The sequence below is a fragment of the Clupea harengus genome, chromosome 21 (genome assembly GCF_900700415.2).
Source record: "Clupea harengus chromosome 21, Ch_v2.0.2, whole genome shotgun sequence".
Lineage (NCBI taxonomy): Eukaryota > Metazoa > Chordata > Actinopteri > Clupeiformes > Clupeidae > Clupea > Clupea harengus.
Genome location: NC_045172.1, coordinates 17,052,945 through 17,071,428, shown reverse-complemented (window position 1 = coordinate 17,071,428; position 18,484 = coordinate 17,052,945). Strand labels below are relative to the sequence as shown.

The 18,484-nt window shown below is 45.3% G+C and overlaps 1 protein-coding gene across 3 annotated transcripts in view; it reads left to right on the top strand.

Moving 5' to 3' along the window:
* Positions 1 to 16,420, top strand: part of unc5cb (unc-5 netrin receptor Cb) — a 156,994-nt gene extending 140,574 nt beyond the window's left edge. For 2 of the 3 annotated variants that reach the window (XM_031558359.2, XM_031558358.2), the window contains 5 exons: positions 4,686 to 4,919; positions 7,802 to 7,951; positions 9,596 to 9,760; positions 11,986 to 12,164; positions 14,216 to 16,420. In XM_031558359.2, coding sequence (XP_031414219.1) covers positions 4,686 to 4,919; positions 7,802 to 7,951; positions 9,596 to 9,760; positions 11,986 to 12,164; positions 14,216 to 14,375 — 888 coding nt within the window. In that variant the 3' untranslated portion in view covers positions 14,376 to 16,420. Of the gene's footprint in view, positions 1 to 4,685; positions 4,920 to 7,801; positions 8,548 to 9,595; positions 9,761 to 11,985; positions 12,165 to 14,215 lie in introns of those variants that run through there. The other variant, XR_006151497.1, reaches the window with a different exon arrangement.
* The last annotated feature ends 2,064 nt before the right edge of the window (positions 16,421 to 18,484 follow it).

Genomic DNA, 18,484 nt, shown 5'->3' with positions numbered 1-18,484 from the left:
TAAAATAGGTTCCATAAGGAATGGAGATAATATATATAGGCATGCTAAATGAGCCTTTAAAGCACGTTGACACACTGCTATACTGAAACAGAACGAAAATGTGTTCCCTTTTTTCTCACCTCGTGCAGTGAGGCTTGTGAGGTTTGGGTGTTTAATGCTATATGTGTCGCGCTGGTGCATGTGTGATCGCAGATATTTTGATGGCGCATCTGGGTGTGTGTGTGTGCACGCCACCCTTGCGTACGTCCCCTCCCAGTGCGGAGATGGCGGAGGGCTGTGCAGCTGGCTGTGTGACTGACTGGGTGTGTGCAGCAGAGAGATAGCAAGGGGGGGGGGGGGGAGCAGAGACGGCTGTCACACACGACCAGTGCCACACGGATCTGTTCCCCAAAAACAAGGCAGGACGAAGGCACAGGAAGAGTTTGAGGAAGAGAAGAGAGACGGAAAGAAATCAGGAGAGAGGAAAGAGGAAGATGAAGAGAGTGAATAACAAGTAGAGGGAGGAAGAAGAAGGAGTGGGAGACTGAGCAGAGAGAAGCAGACAGAAAGACAGACACAGAGAGACAGAAAGACAGACACAGAGAGAGAGCCAGACACAGATAGAGAGAGAGAAAGAGAGAGGGGGAGAGATGTGGGAAGACACTGAGCCTGCCAAGGTTGTGTTTGCGTGCTTCAGTAAACAGAGCAAAAAACTTAATTAGAAAAGGAGGCCTTTGAGCTCAGTGTTATCAGTGCCTCCGCTCTGAGTCACTCTGCTGTGTGTGTGTGTGTGTGTGTGTGTGTGTGTGTGTGTGTGTGTGTGTGTGTGTGTGTGTGTGTGTGTGTGCACCCCTTTACACAGACACAGAGGATGAAAGACATGGAGTGATGGAAATAGAGATGAAGAAAGGGACAGACAACATAATTACAATGGTCATGCCAATAAAGCACATGCCGTAAATATAATGAATAATATTTTTGATTGAGCTGTAGACGGAAGCTGAAGCTGAGAATCAGTGCGAGAAAGAGAAAAAAAGAGAGAGATTGAGAGAGAGAGAGAGAGAGAGAGAGAGAGAGAGAGGTGATAAGGGAGATCAAGACAGCAAGAGAGAAACACAAAATAATGAAAGATCAGGGAAGGGTTCAATGTAAAGGAATGGGAGCTGAGTAAAACAGCAGTGAAATGCCCAGAGACAGAGAGACAGAAGGACACAGAGAGACAGAAGGACACAGAGAGACAGAAGGACACAGAGGGACAGAAGGACACAGAGAGACATATTCCCACTCTGGGCCTCTGAGTTCCTGTCTGCAGATGCCCCGTCATTAAACCAAGGTGAGGGTATTATCTGGGGGGTTGGGGGGTTAGGGCGGAGCTGGAAGCAGTCACCCCTGTGGAGGTTCCTGCTCTTGGCTTCTACTGTTATCACACAAGAGCACAACACCAGGACAGCCCTGCTCTGTACTCACTCATCCAGCTGGCGTGTCAGCCCATGAACACCCACACACTTACATGCACACGCACACGCACACATACACACACACACACACACACACACACACACACACACACACACACACACACATATGCACGCACATGCACTCGCACATGCACTCACACACACACACACACACACACATGCGCACACACACACACACACACACACACACACACACACACACACATGCACTCACACACACGCACACATGGACACACACACACACACACACATACAAACACACACACACACACAAAGGCATTTTACACATGGTTGCCCCTGGTGCAAAGCTTTTTATCTACAGGGAGTCTCAGCAAAGATCTCCCTTGCCTCTCCCCTAGACAGACTTCAAAGTACCAGAGTAGCAGTCTCATCATTCTCAATCTCATATGATGGTGTGGGTCGCTGTAGCAACAGCAGAAATGCAACTAGCCACTAACCAGTGTCACCTTTGACCTCTGTGATGACTCCAGGCGGCTGTCAGATTGGGCAGTGTGCCACACGCTCAGCCGGTCTTTCATATCCCCGTCGACACTTTATTACGCTTTAGCTGCTTAGCAACAGTCACTGACCTTGTCTGTTCTTATCAGAAATGAAATGCTCTTGGACAGACCTCAGCCTTTTGCTGGGAGGCAAGAAGATAGAGGGAGGGAGAGATAGAGAGAAAGAGAAAGAGAGAAATAAATAAAAAAAGAGGGAGAGAGAGGAACGGAGAGAAAGAAAGAAAGAGAGGTTTGACCCAGTGAAAGAGAGTCGGGAAGAGCAGTCACAAAATACTTTCAGGATAACTGAATGGCTTGGATGAAGGCTGTGGGAATGGCAACCTCAGCATACCAGATTCTTTATCTGCCATCTCTTCCCCTATGTACATTCACTTGTCTCTGACTATTCATAATCCCCCAGCCTTTCATAAGGAAAAAACATCAAGTCTGGACAATCTTTCATTCATTCAGCAGTTGCTACCCTAAAACAACCCACAACATCAACACTATCTGTTGCGTTTCTCCGATTCATTCACGTCCTTGTTAAAAATGCAGTCTGCGATTTGGTTCTGGTTTTGCAAAAGGTTATTGACATCCAAGCCACTGTTTGTTTCCCATTTACAGAGGCAGGATTGTGTACAAACACTGGAGTTTTTCTGAGCGCAAACATTGAATGGACAGCTAGAGGACCACGAAGAGCAATTCGCTGAATTTTTATCAAAAGTGTAGATCGTTAAAATCGCTGAGTGCACCTTTAAGTTGAACTCCAATTTAGCTTTGAAACCTTTTTCCGACCTGTGTTCTCTGAAACTTTATTAATAAAAAAGCTGTGAATACTTTCCCTCCTCTGACTTCAGATCAGAAAATTGATTTATATCTGCCAGACATTACACAGTCATGAAATAAATCAACAAGCTCCATGTCTGGGAGCTGCTTTCAATCAAAGATGGCTGAGCAAACATACTCTAGAAAGGCGTACGCCCAGTGTTTGGAGTCGGTCAGAGAAAATTTCGGAATATAGAAATGAAAAGGGCACGCCGGTGGTCATCTAATAAATGCTATTCCACAGGGTGGAAAGCTGCCGGGACCTTCCAAGGGATCAAAAAAAGCACGTCAGGTTGAAAGTGAGAGGTGCATAGGGGGTAGGGGATTAAGAGGAAGAGAGGAGAAGAGAGAGAGAGAGAGAGAGAGAGAGGATGCCGGAGTGATAGAAGAAGGTGCAATGGCGAGCCTCCACGCACATCCACCTACCTGCATGTTTATCACCCCACGCAGGCCGCTTCTCAGCGGGGCGTCTTCTTCTGTGCCACCGCTGCAGAAGGCTCTGAAGACTTGCCAAAACATGCAGGATTCCACAGAACCTCGGGAATGTGTCGTTCTGGAAGGAAGTGTGGATTTTTAAGATGCGCTGCGCGAGAGAGAGATGTATAGATGTAGGATAAGGCTGAAAGCTCTGAATACAGGGTCTCATTGTTGTCACGGTGACTGATGGATTCCTTCAAAATCAACCTGTCAAACAGAATATGCTTTCAGGGCGTTTAAATAGAGAAATAACCATTGATTATATCTCCAGGCTGCTCGTCACTCCGTTGGTAATGGAAGGGGTAGTAAGTTTGTCTAAGTTTGTCCGTGCTAGATGAGTTTTTTTTCTTCAGGCTGTCGACGGGCCGTGGTCAATCACATGTGGCCAGTAAATATTACGTTTTCCCTCCTTTTTCGCCCCTTCACGCAAATGATGTGCTCCGTCACAGTCGAAATTCATTCTGACAAGGCATGACTCACTTGGAGAGAAATGGCTCTCAGAAACCATTACTTTTATTTGCAACGTGCCAAGTGAAGGATGGGCTATTTCATGTGACAAGTTTTGCTGAGGTTGTTTGCAGAAAGTGTTTGGAATGCAGAATGTGATTTACATGCAGCCTTTCTTTGGGGCGACCGAAAATGAGCAATGGCAGCTGACGGACACACTGCTGCCACCCCCATCCTACCCCCGCCACACACACACACACACACACATACACACAAAATAGGGGAAAGGAAAGAATAACTGGGGAAAAGTGCTCTCTTTCGCTTTTTTTTTCTGCTTTGAAAGAAACATGTTGAAGGACAGTGCGTTCGAGGCTAACAATGAGTAATGAATGCGAAGAGGATTGGAGTAAATAAATCATATCCCGTTAAACCCTTACCCCAGTTTTCCATTCAACACGCTAATTACGACGCTAACCCTCTCCAATCCAGTGTCCCAAAGGACGCGTTAAAGAGGCTAATGACCACTCATAATGCTGCTGCTTAACGGCCAGACTGACAATAAAGTTCTTTTTTTAAAACTGCTTTTCGGGCTCTCATAATGGGATGGTATTAATGACACGGAGGCGCGGTGAGACGTCGGGATTATAAATAATGGAAAGAGAGCAGCACAGCTTGAAGTGTTTCGGCTCAGACTGCGCTAATGAAACGCTCTGAGCCCCTGACATAAGCTCCATCACAGAGGTCAACCCAGGGAGGTGGGGGGTGTGGGGAGGAACCCCACAGCTATTACCTCATGGCCATACAGGCAGACATTTTGAAACCTATTTGTACATCGCTCTCTCACACACACACACACACACAGTTCCAGCCTAAAACAAAGCATAACAGTTCAGAAGCAACCCTACATGAAGTTAGCCTGCATTCTCCCAGTCTACTATAACTCATTCTTCCATATGTTGTGCTCCCTGTCTCCTCGCAGGACGTGGTGGTGGTGGGTGAGGAGAACTTCACCACCCCGTGTTACATCCAGATGGACGAGGAGGCCTGCCACATCCTGACAGAGACGCTGGGCACGTACTGCCTGGTGGGTCAGTCCATCAGCTCGGCCACCACCAGGAGGCTGAAGCTGGCCATCTTTGGCCCCGTCACATGCACCGGTCTGGAGTACAACATCCGGGTCTACTGCCTGGACGACACTCAGGACGCCCTGAAGGTGAGGGCTCAGGCACCATTCATTACATCAGGCTGCACCACACCAGCACACAATATACACACGTGTTAGGTGAAAATTCACTAAAGTTATCTCAGGACTCCGGAGTTGCATATATAAGTATATTTATTCAACAACAACAAGCTTGTCGGACTCACCCACGTCCTGGCAGGCCAGAGAGAGGCACGGGGACACTCTCAGAGAGAGAGAGAGAGAGAGAGAGAGAGAGAGAGAGAGAGAGAGAGAGAGAGCCCAGGCTCACTCCCAGACTGCAGCAGATGAGACATAAAATATATATATATAAAAAGGCCAACTCAAGATGATAGTACGAAATAAGTGTATAGGACGACATAAACACCACCCTACTCTGACCTTTAAGGTTACTCATTTTAAGACCCCAATAGATATGTAATTTGAAGACCAAGTCCTTCCACTGACATTTCTGAGAATTATCACTCGGTTGACCAGCACTGCTTTCTCCCGTGGAACACCTGTTATTTTGAAGACATAAAGTGATTCAATGGTCAACCTTTGAAAAAAAGCCAAAGGACTCATGTTGAAAATTCCAGGTAGAAGAGAAGACATCGCTGTAGAGGTGCTATTACTGATTGGCAGTCATGGTGGTTGCTAGGCAGCCATGGTGGTTGCTAGGCAGTCATGGTGGTCACACCATAAAGTAACTCTGAAAAGCTTCATTAAAAACAACACACTGTGTTTGTGCCTGAGAAACGCAGTACAATAACAATGAAGGGCAGGAAGCAGCATTGTGTTAGTTATTAGTCCCTCACATGCAGTGATTTTGGATGGCGGCACATGGCAGCGCGAGGTCTGGTGCGGGGCAGAGGCGTGGGCTCGATGGAAAGTTTGTTTCTTGGACGGGCAACGCCAGGCTCTGTGTGGGTGGTGCCAGCAGGTGACGAGTGGGAGGGCAACAGAAGTCCAAGACTCAGCCTCCACAAAACAGACACATGCACACACACACACACACACACACACACACACACACACACACACACACACACACACACACACACACACACACACACACACACACACACACACACACACACACACACACACACACACAGACACACACACACACACAAACACACACCATCAAGCTGTTTTCTTGAATGAAGAGGGAGCCAGCAGCTCTTTAAAACATGATGAGACCAGCTCATCCAGCTCTGGTATCCAATGTTGATATTAAATAGCCAAATTCCTTGTTTGTGCAAACTTACTTGGCCAATAAAATCTGATTCTGATTCTGAATCCTCACATTTCCTCTCATTTAGCAGTTAATAAAATCTAGGAAGTACAGTACTCTACTCTCCTAATGTCAACAGTGTATAATAGGCAGCATACAGCACTTGTACGTATAAAATAACAATATAAAACGATGTACATGCAACAGTGGTATACAACCCTTTTTGTCATCCATGATTCTAAACTTTCACAGGGCACATTCCCCATTTAGCTGCTTGATTCTAAGAACTCACGTGATCTATTTACATCTGCAGTAGCCTAACCTATAGATATTACAGAACACACAGATGCTTACATCTGCAGTAGCCTAACCTATAGATATTACAGAACACACAGAGGCTTCCATCTGCAGTAGTCTAATCTATAGATGTTACAGAACACACATAGGCTTATATCACTACAAATGGGCTCTTTAAAGTGCATTTCTCAAAACAATTAGTACAAACAGCATCACACAATGGATTACCTGCCTCAAAATGTTTAGTTTATGTCTCAAAATAATTACATCAATGAATTCCTCTGGTCATTGTTTGTGACCAAGACAGTGAAAAAAAATACTCAGTCATGTTTTCAATATAAAAGTATGTCCTGGAAGTGTATTTCTTATTTCCAGCTTTTTAGCTTCTACTGGATCTCTTTAACTCATAGCAATTTGTCAGCATACCAGATTATCCATAATAAATATTATTTTCTAGCTAGTCGAATGCTATTCATGTCACTGACAACAATGAAGAAATCACTTGAGGACAGTTGATACAAATATAACCTGTTGAAAAACATTTGGAAAATCACATACATTCTTTGAGAACCAAGTTATGCAATCATGATGATGATAGACATATCTCCTTCATTCAAAAATAACTCTGCCATTGGATAAAGTACTGAGTTAAATAGAACAGTAATCAATTGTTAATGCTGTTTTTTTGTGGAGAAAGTTTACATTGACCCATATGGCCACATACAGTCCGTAATTTGACATGCTGCTTCTTACAAAACCCCTCTCATTCTCATGAACAGAATCCCTGTGGATAATTTGAGGAGGGTAAGATGTTGTATTCAGTTGAGCCCAATGGTGAAAATATGACTGAACACATTGTTGTCTGATCTAGTGGCACACACTGTTACTGGATATCCCCTCATGCTGGCCTGGCACATCCTGCTGTGGCTTGGTTGCCTAATTTTTTGCCTTTGAGCAAATTGTATCTATCTTCATCAATCACATGTAAACAATCAAAGTTTGAATGACATGTAACTTTCCAAAAATACCATGTCACTGAAACTGATGAAGCGTATGGACGACACATAATGATAACTGGTTTTACCTTTTATTTGCATGTCATGACTCACGCAATTAATAGATAGGTAAACCTAAGTGTAGACCACACAGGTGGACAAATATAACCTTTTGCAGGAATGTGCAAAAGCATTTGGAAAATGTTCAAAATAATTGGAAATTGCTGTTATGTGCACACGTGACTAGATGATGTGAAGGTTGAGCAAACAGTTTTTCAGAATTTCAATTCTGATCTGAGAAATGTACCAAAGCGACCGAGAAAAACTTTGCATGCTTTCAGGTGGCAATCTGACCAGCTTGTTGCTCTCCCTCTTCTCACCTGTAGGAGGTGCTGCAGATGGAGAAACAGATGGGCGGAAAGCTGCTGGACGAACCAAAGACGCTCAACTTCAAGGACAGCACCCACAACCTGCGCTTGTCGCTCCACGACGTCCCGCATACACAGTGGAAGAGCAAGCTTCTGGCCAAGTACCAGGTAGGCTAGACTAGACTAACTGCTGAACCCACAGGCTGCATCTGCCACACATTCACTCAGCCTTAATCACTCGCTAATGAAGCTCGGTTCAGAAGTCACACCGATTCACACTTGAGTCACGCAGAGTCATCGAGTCTCATGACTTTGCCCGTCGGGTCACGGAGTCAGTCATACCGTTACTGGCTGTGGTGCGACCAGTCGAACATGTGCAGGAGAATATCGGGTTGCAGCTCAGCGTTAGCGAGCAGCTCCAGCTAATTAGCACCTGAGGTGTTCCAGCTGCTCAGGTAGCGGAGCGTTGATGCTTGGCAGCAACTAAGAAAATTAGGGGGTTTCACTCCCACACGGAGTCATGATGAAAGACAAAGACACACACTGTGCTTTGCTCTCAAAAGTTGTTTTGAAGTCACAAGGGTCTGTTATTTACATTACTTTGAGAGCCATTTAGCAGGTGGTTCCATTGAGTGTCACGTATACAGAAGTGAGAGCAGACATAACGTCATGAAAAATAAGTAATATGGGTACTTTTCAAAGCTCTGCCAGTTAAGCTCAGGAATTCTTACACGTACTGCTGGCTAAAGCATGGTACAAGCAGGGTAAGTGTATGGGGACCACCACTCCGACTGTAAGATGTTTGGAGTAACTTATTTGTTTAGCCTACTGTAAGAGCCATATGCGCAGTCTGTGCGAGTCTGGAGTGGGAAGCGTTTCTGCTCCTCGGTTCTATTGTCTTCTCCCCTCCTCCTTACCTTGCTTTCATCTGTTTCATATCTCTTCTCTTCCTCTCCCACTTCTCCTCTCTTTCCCTGCCTTCCTCTCTCATTATTTCACCACCTTTTGTTCTCTCCGTACTCTTGGAAGGGATTATTTTGTCAGCTAAATAGTTCACTTTAAATTTAGCAACATGTCAACGCACAGCAGCATCCTGACACATTAAAGTAACATTATGTAACAATTTTATATTTCATTTTGGTGGTACACTGACTTAATACGGAGAATGGCTTCTGTGCCACTGCCACAGCACGCCTGGTACACCTGGTATTGCACTATATAGGCTAACTGTGGTGGACAGGGTGCGACATCTCACGAGAACTACATAATGCTTTATGGCAACACCTCACATAACAACAGGTAGTAGACCCTTCTGCTAGCTATAAGAAGAAGTCAACAACATTTTATGAGATTACACATATACTATACATTCACATACCATATAACACTTATGAAACAATGTATATTGGCTGAAAAGGCGAGCAGTATTTCAACAAAATGTCCGATGTCACAATAAATAAGTCTATACAGAGTCATATTTGTGTGAAATCTTGTAATATTACATGACCTTGTCAGTCGACATGCTTCTCTGGCCTCTGGTGTTGTCTTTGCTGGTTCCATATTTCTTAGCTTGTCAACAAAAACACGTGTACACTGTCAAGCACGATTTTTATTAACGACAGTATTGTAAAAGTGAACTACACTCCGCAACTTAAGAGGGAGCGCAGTAGCATAAAAAATACCTCTAATAATTCTTGCATAATTGGGCTTTAATTATAGACATATATAGATATATACATCTATAAATGTCTATGGCTTTAACAGCACACCACCAGCCTCAATGCCCGTTTCCTCTCTCTCCCCGCTGCTCAGGAGCTGCCGTTCCAGCAGGTGTGGGGGGGCTCCCAGAGGAACCTGCACTGCACCTTCACCCTGGAGCGCCTCAGCTCCTGCACCCTGGACCTGGCCTGCAAGCTGTGTGTGCGCCAGGTGGAGGGCGAGGGACAGATCTTCCAGCTCAACACCACACTTGCTGAGGTGAGGGTTACACACACACACACACACACACACACACACACACACACACACACACACACACACACACACACACACACACACACACACACACACACACACACACACAGTTTAGTTATGTTGTTAGACCAAATGTGTGATAGCAAACAAGAGAGAGAAATACAGTGTACATGAGGGTGTTTACAACTGGCTGAACATTTGTCTGCACACCTTGGCAGCCTGTTAGCGATGTTAACCTGAATATGATTGAGCTCTCCAGCATTGTTTGTTGTGCAATCGATGTCTGTGTGCTGTCTCTGCTAATGTTGTGTTGGCTGTGGTTGTGGCTCTTTGTAAGTGTCTAGAGGTTCATGTTTGTGAGGGCTCTCGTAAGAGCCCTCCATTTTCCAATGTTTGTAAACCTCCTCATCCTCTCACTTGTGTGGTGTATCTGTTTATATGTGTGTGTCTGGGTCAAACTCACTGTGTCTGTGCTTAAGTATGTCAGTGTGTTTCGGAGGGACTGGAAAGGGCTCAGGAAAAGTACTCAGCACACCCGCCTTGTGTGTGTGTGCGTGTGCGTGTGCGTGTGTGTGTGTGTGTGTGTGTGTGTGTGTGTGTGTGTCAGGGTCAGGGCTCCACACAAAAACCTCCCCTCTGTTTTGCTACTTGTTTCCTGCATGACCTGGGTGCACCGTCCTCTCTGTGTGTGTGTGTGTGTGTGTGTGTGTGTGTGTGTGTGTGTGTGTGTGTGTGTCTGCTCCTGAAAGCGCTCCACTCCTCCATCCTCGTCTCCCAGCAGCCGCCACCGTAGCCGTTATCAGCCCTCGGCACAGGCCGCCAGGGAGCCGTAATCAGCATCAAATCCCAGCTGACGCTTAAGCACAAAGGCCTGACGGCAGACGGGGGAATGGAGGGCTGTGGCTGCTTGGGCTAGGTGTGGGGAGGAGAGGCGTGAAGGATGGGGGAGCGGGAGCGGGGGCGGGGGGTTGTAAGAGGAGGTCGGCACGCTGTGGTCATGAAAGGAGGGATTATTGGGCCTTTCATGGCTCCTGGTTTGACCTTTAGAAGAGCCCGAGCTAGGTACCGTTCGTGCGCTGGTAACACCTATCAAGGTTTATTAAATCAATATTGTCAAGGCATGGAGAAGTGGGTTTCCTGGATACTTTTATTAATATTAAGCCCGGGTGATTCTTGGGGAGTTATTGGAGGCTACTGCTGAAATGCCTAAGCCACAGGCATCGTATTTCTTCAATCATATCACTTCAGAAAAATTGTCTATGTGAGAGACAGTACATATGTTTATTTCATAGGCTGTTATTTATAATTTAAACAGCAATCAGTTTTCTCCGTCAGTAGTGGGCTCAATGTGTGTCATAATGTTTTTGTGTGTGATTGAAACAAACACAGAGAAGGATTGAATGTTACGTTTACAAAGTATGTCACGTTGATCACGGTAACTGCTTGACAAGCATTATGTTCTGAATGCTCTTCCACTGTAGAGTGAGCTTCTCAGTCATGTTTGATCTGATAGATGAAGGCACCTCTGAACAGATATCTAGGAGTGTTCAGAATCAGAATCAGAATAGTATTTATTATTTATTGCCAAGTAGGTTTACACCTACCTGGAATTTGTTCTGATGTATAGGTGCATACAGTAAACATAAAAACATACAAACACAGTAAGTACTACACATAACATAAAACATAAAAACACAGTAAGTACTACACAAACACAATAAGTACTACAATACAAAAAGCAGGGCAGGAGTGCAAAAGTGGATGTGCAGTGTGCAATGTAGTGTGTGTTAACATAACACAGGCTTGAGGTGTGGGGGCGGGTTAAACTTCTTCAGCTGCCGCAGAAAGTACATCCTCTGTTGAGCTCTTTTGGTGAGGGAGCTGATGTTCAGCCCCCACTTGAGGTCCTGGGAGATGATGGTGCCCAGGAAGCGGAAGGACTCTGCAGTGTCGACTGGGGAGTCACTCAGGGTGATGGGGGTGGGTGGGGCTGGGTTCCTTCTGAAGTCTACGACCATCTCCACTGTCTTCAGAGCATTTATACATCATCAGTTGTTCAGAACCTGCAACGAAAGGTGATATGTCAGTCTGATACACATTTCAAAAAAGGAGAACCCAAAAGTATTTTAAGAGACTACTAAAAATCTCTAAAACTTAATCGATTCCCACCCAGGCCCCATCATTTGTCTGCCCCGTCTTGTCTTAACCATCTGCTCTCCCCTTGTCAGGACACGCAGTGCATCGACACCTCTCTGCTGGACCCGGCCAGCAACATCACCGTGCTGGTGGGGCCCAACGCCTTCCGCATCCCCCTCTCCATCCGCCAGAAGCTCTGCGGCAGCCTGGACGCGCCCCAGACCCGCGGCAACGACTGGAGGATGCTGGCGCACAAGCTCAACCTGGACAGGTGAGCACGAGAGTTTCTACGGCAACAACGGAAGTCACTGTGCCTTTCAGAGTTGGGCTCAAGATGCAAAGACTAGGGTTTTTGTCTTGGCTCATATTTTTACACCACAGTTGGATTTCTAATGCTGCAGGATTATGTTCAACTTCTTGCACTTAGTGAGCAGCTGTATCTGCTATGGCATACTTGCATACTTTAAGTGTTTGTTACGGTAAGAAAGGTAGCTTGATGGCAGTAACAGAGGCAGCAATATGAGGAAACAAATATTGATGGTAGTTCAGCAAGGCATAAGCCTTTGAAAAACTCAGTCAATATTCCATTTAGCCTCCATGGAAGTCAGCCAAAAACAATATGTTTTTTTTTTTTGTAGTAGTAGTCGGATCACTGTTTAGCACAATGCCAATTTTACGTCCATAGCTTCATACCGCTATTTGGATCAATTGTACACCAGCCGAAATGTTTTCAATGCATTTCAATAGTTTGTGACCATTCACAGAAGGCACAATATTTAGTTTTGGTATAATAAGACATGAATGACATTTCAACGTTGGCCGTCCAAGGCAGCAGAAGAGCAAGTAGATCTGGTCTGTGTGCAGCCTCCCGTGCCTTCGTGTAGCACGCTGCAGTGAAGAGTGGGAGAAGAGCAGAGCAGAGCGCTTTGTTGTGTGTGCTGTTCATCTCTCCAGTCCCTCTGCAGCAGAATGCAGAAGCACAATGGTCCCCATCTCAGGCGGCTGACCCCAGCTGCTCCACAGCCCAGCACATCACATCACAGGACAGGACAGGACAGGACAGGACAGGAGAGGCTCACTGGGCAGGCCCTGAGAGAGAGGCGTGGGGTGTGGTGGTCAGGGTAGGGGGTCTGATGGAGGAGTAAAGGAATAAACTAGGGAGAGAAAAGAGGAATAGGAAAAGAGGATTGAGAGTGACAGGGAGAAAGAGGAATGAAGGGAGAGAGGGAAAAAAGTGAGAAAGAAAGAGCGCTACAGAGGAAGAGAGAGGTGGCAGCTGGGTCCTCGGGGCGCTGCGTTCCCCCCCCCCCCCCACCCCAGACTTGTCTCGCGCACACACACACACACACACACACACTACACAACCGCCTCCTTCCCCCCCAACCCCAGCCTTGTCTCGCGCCTACACAAGCGCCTCTTTCCCCCTCCTTGACAGCTTATGTGAGAAGTGCAAAGTGTGTTTTCAGTTATTGAGTTCACATCTCAGCAGGAGGCGCCTTATCAGCGGCTGCAGGGTTGAAGGGGGTTTGGGGTGCGAGTGGGGTGGGGTGGGGTGGGGTGGGGTGGAGGGATTACCTTTAACCCTCCCCCCTCGAACCCCGCATTCCCTCTTTCTGCACAGTTGAGAGTCTAAATGGCAGACGAGATGGCATTTTAAAGCTATAATTGAAGTCGTTTTTTTTTTTTTTCATTTTTCTTTTTTCTTCTTTTTTCTTTTCCTCAAGAACAGCTAAAGCTCAACTGATTAGCCAAGCCAAGGGCAGGAGACCCATTCCCCTTTGGAGTTTATGTCTATAAATCTGATCTTCCCCGTGCTGTAAATCACCTTGAAGGGATTTGTCTGCTAAACGAGTTCTTCTCAATAGAGCTGCTGTGTAATACTGCAATGTTCGGGTCTGTCCTTACCGGAACACAAAGGCTTACTGTTAAATATGAAGTCTTTGATTTTTATAATACTGAGTCAGGCGAGTTCAGCAAATGCAGACTCGCAGATAAGCTGACTGTGGGATGCAGCTGACCCTAATGCGATGGGAAAGCTGCCAGGTGCGGCCCACGTCTGGGCCAGGTCCGGTCCAGAATCGGGACAACCGCCAAAAAATCCATGTCTTCATGTTATGACATTCTCCTTGATTTATCTGTGTGTGCGGCACACAGACACACTCTTTCTTTGAGTGAGTGTGTGTGTGTGTGTGTGTGTGTGTGTGTGTGTGTGTGTGTGAGAGAGTGTGAGAGTCTTTGAGAACTGGGTGTAGAGGCTCTGTGCCGCAGTAATGACGGAGTGTAAAATCTAAATGGGCCTCTCCCTTCTGTCTGGTCCGACAGGTACCTGAACTACTTTGCCACCAAGTCCAGTCCGACGGGGGTGATCCTGGACCTGTGGGAGGCACAGCACTTCCCCGACGGCAACCTGAACCGCCTGGCCGCAGTGCTGGAGGAGATGGGTCGCCACGAGAACCTTGTGCCCATGGGAACGGACCACTGACCCCTGTCCTCCGAGAGGGTCCTCCGAGCATAGAATGGTTCCATTGCAGGGAAGTCAGACGGCTGAGAGGAAGACAGAGGAGCGTCCAGCCTTTTCTTACACACACACACACACACACGCACACACACACGCACACGCACACACACACACACACACACACACACTCAAACTGCAACAGAATCCTGAGCAAGCAGTAACGAGACTCCCTTCCTGAAAATGTTGAGATAAAACTGGAGACAAAATTGTGCAGGATAGAAATCTCATCGCAGGAGAAAAGATTGCTTTGATCCATTCATATGTAAAACAAATGGACTTGAATAGTAGAAAAAAAAATGAAATGAGAGAGGAGAAAGTAAAGACTTAACTAAAAGAAAAAAAGCCCTGTCTGTACAATTCCTGGTACAGTTTTCTATTTCCCAATACAGTTTCCTAGGAAACGCATGTCTCTGCTGTCCATTTATTGGACATCCTACTCCACCTTTACAGGAAGAGTAGGCAAATGATTGACAGGCAAAGGACGGGGCGGGGCTTCAAGAAGGGGGGCAGAATCAGGGATGGTTGCACACACTAGAGCCGGCGGCGGAAAGTGGTACAGGAAAAGAAGCGGGCACTACAAGGGGCACCCAAATGCCAGCTCGTACCGTCTCCTTATGCCACATGCCTGATGCAGTGCTTATGGTTTCTCCTCCCTTACGTCACATTTATGTTGGAATAACCTGAAGTACGCAACTCCTGATTTTATATGAATATATATATTTAATATTGCCTTTGTTTATACACATGTATCTCTCCGATGGTTTGATTTTCATGCGGCCTCATATATTGGCCTGATTTACGCATCTCTTCTTCGTTGTTTTCTTTCTTGGCTGTTTGTGTAGTGTTTTTTAAGATCATTATTGTTTGGAGATATTTTTCATTGCTTCATAGTGCCACCTAGTGGATGTCCTCAGCAACAGCAGGGCTCTGCCACCTTGTACTGTAGGCAAAAAATTGGAGTGTGCAGCCTGTAAATAAGCCAGTACATCATAAATTGTACAGCGGTGTTATAATTATGATCATTATTTTCTCGTGTTTTGGTTTCATGGTGATCAGTAATTAGCTGCAATTTAGGGACAGAAGTAACTACCAAAACCTGGACTTTGAAAATGTGTTTGTCCTGTCTGAGTCGCAGAAAACAGCAGAAACGGTCGATTTTCTTGGTCACCATTGAAATGGAGGTGACACAAAAGGCTTGATTTCTGTGCTGTTCCGTGAGTTCAACACGACCAGTTCTTTGCAGCCACTTTTGACACTGTTTCAACACCGTCCATGTTTGTTTGTCTGTGTTGATAAGAATCATATCATAATGATGATAATATCAACTGTATTTGATTGTAATTCAGTGATAATTTCTCTGTTGCTATTGTTGATGCTGTGGACCAACTGGACATCTAAGTTCAAACACATTCACAAGATGGATGGTTGAAGTGTGTATAGAGATTTGGGAACGGTTTTGAGCTGTAGCTGAGCAACGGTTTATAAACCTGCTTTGTTGGATTTGTGGAGATGTTAGTAGGATGGACCTTGGACCCTTCCTCCTCCTCTTAGAGAACTGTCAGAACCAATAGAGAGAGAGAACTAGGACCTTAAGAGTGTAAAAGTCAGCAAAGAGAGACTGATAATAGAATGCAGTGGGTGATTGAAAGTTTCAGCCTTTTGACAGGATGAAACAACAGTTTGTTACTCGAGGGGCGAAAAGTCTTTTGTGTTTTTCTTTTGGTTTATCTTTTCTCTTGTACAAGTTTCTTAAAGCTGTCTATGCAAACTTGGCATCATTTATATTCCGAAACGTACGTACATGCATCAAAGTGCTAGCGGTTGCATTCCATAGCTGTCACAGCGCTGATTCTGAACATTGTATTTATGGTGGGGATGTTACCTATTCTTTTATGGCACGCTCATGATGTTCTTTGCAACAGCTTGCATTTTTTTCCCTCTCTGTGAAGTTTCTGTACAAAATGTAAGAAAGAATTTTTAAACCAGTAATAAATTATATTTATATGCAACACTGAACTCAGGGGTGTGTTTTTATTAACCTTAGTGGAAGTCGTGGATTCTGGAAATAAAAACCAATTTAATGGTGGATATAAATATCTAAAATAGCTAGTAGGCGAATGTTCTGGCAAAGTAAATGGAATAAAGAGAGTATTTTCCCTGTCCATTTCAGATGGTTATGTCAGAGATAATGGTGCTCTAAATTAATTGCTGGTGCCCAGTAGTAATAACTGTCCCTCTATGTTCTGCAGTCCACTATTTTACTCAATCTTTTATTATTATTATTATTATTATTATTCTGAAAGACTTTGTTTCTAATGCCATTTTTGCTCTTTGCTAGTTTTCAAAGTCACACATCTGTGAAGTTTAATGAAATCCCAGGTGTCTACTTATACTATACTATAAAAACTTACATGAGTACTAGTACTATACTTATACCAGCCTAGCAACACCGTCATTGACCTGAGCCTCAGCCTACTCAACTGGAGTCTTGGCCAGGTCGTAGTCCTGACCGTGGATGCATCGGAAAAACTAAAGATCAAAAGGACACTGAAATATCAGCATTTATTCGTCATGTTTATTTACTTTGCAATAAATGTTTCAGTAACGCAATTTGGATTCGTTATGGGAAATGGCTGCAAGTCTAACAAATCTGCACCCGCACTCTCCAGATGGTACAAGCATTAGGGAATAGGAACAGGGTTAAAGGAAAACCCTGAAACTTTTGTCAATACAATTTTAAAGACCTTATTTACAAGTCTGCCTTTTGACATACTGTGTTGACATACTGTGTGTACAGTTGTCTTTTCATAATTCTTTATGAATTCTATTTAACATCTTTGCTTGACACCATGATTCCCCCCCCCCCCCCCCCAGTTAAATAGCTTGTGATTAACACCAGCGTGATTGACACATCACTAGCCAGTCATGTATGCAGGGAAAACCCACAGGGACAGGCAACCCATGAGCAAGAATGCAAACCGCTGGTCCACAGGGCCCCTAGTGGCCATGTTATGTAAGGGATGGTAATGGTCCCCTAATTCCATATTCATCCATCATCAATCAAATTTAAGTACATGGCATGATTGACATAGGAGGCTTCGGTGCCACACTATGATACCCTCAAACATACGGGAGATGCATGGGAGGACAGGATCCTGGTGATGCAGTGGTAAGTATGCAGTTTGAAATGTCAATGGTCAGAGGTTCAAATCCCACTGTGGTGAAGTGAGTGAGTCATGCATCTGACCTGTCCAAACAGAGCCCTTGTACAAGCATTCAAGTGCAGATACACAGTTCTGTGTGTATGTACATAGAAGTAGCTTGTGGTGTCAGTCATGTGGCTGGCTTGCAATGAATTCCGGACCACTGAAAAAAGTCTATAACCCCCTGCTTTTCCACTGGATTGTTTCAGGGGGCCAAGTAAGCCCCCCCTGTGTCTTTCTCCTTGCGATCCATCCTGATGTCACACCTGCATCCATCCTCACCGTCCCACCTGCTTCAGGGCCTCTGAATCTGCCAGGTCCCCTCCACCTTCTCCCTGTGTTGAGGTTTGAACTGGTGACCATGGAGCCTGGAAACTGCCACCAGCGCTCCACTCCAAAGCTGCTCTCTGGACACATATGTACACGTACCTCCTGTCTGTGCCTATCTCCTGTCTGTGCCTATCTCCTGTCTGCGCCTATCTCCTGTCTGCTTATGAAGGCTCCTGGATGCAACTTTTTTCCATAGCTTTCCACCTGTAACTATAGCTACTCTATGTAGCTAGAGGGGAAATCTCTCTGTTGTGTGCTGTCATCTAGTGGACAAAAAGGTATTGCTGTATGAGTTAATCAGCCAACAACAAATTGATACAATTGTCTTGCTTAATGTACCTACTGAATGGGTCGTCTTAATCATTATCAAAATGATTAATTGCCCCCCGAGAATCGCCACTGCAGCCTACTATTAAAACAGAGACAAAAGGCTTGATCGTACATCAATTACTAGCTGATGGGTTTGATATCAGTGCACTTACTATGGCTCTTTGACTCACCAAAATGTGCAGCCGTGTCAGCCATGAAAGCAAACTATAA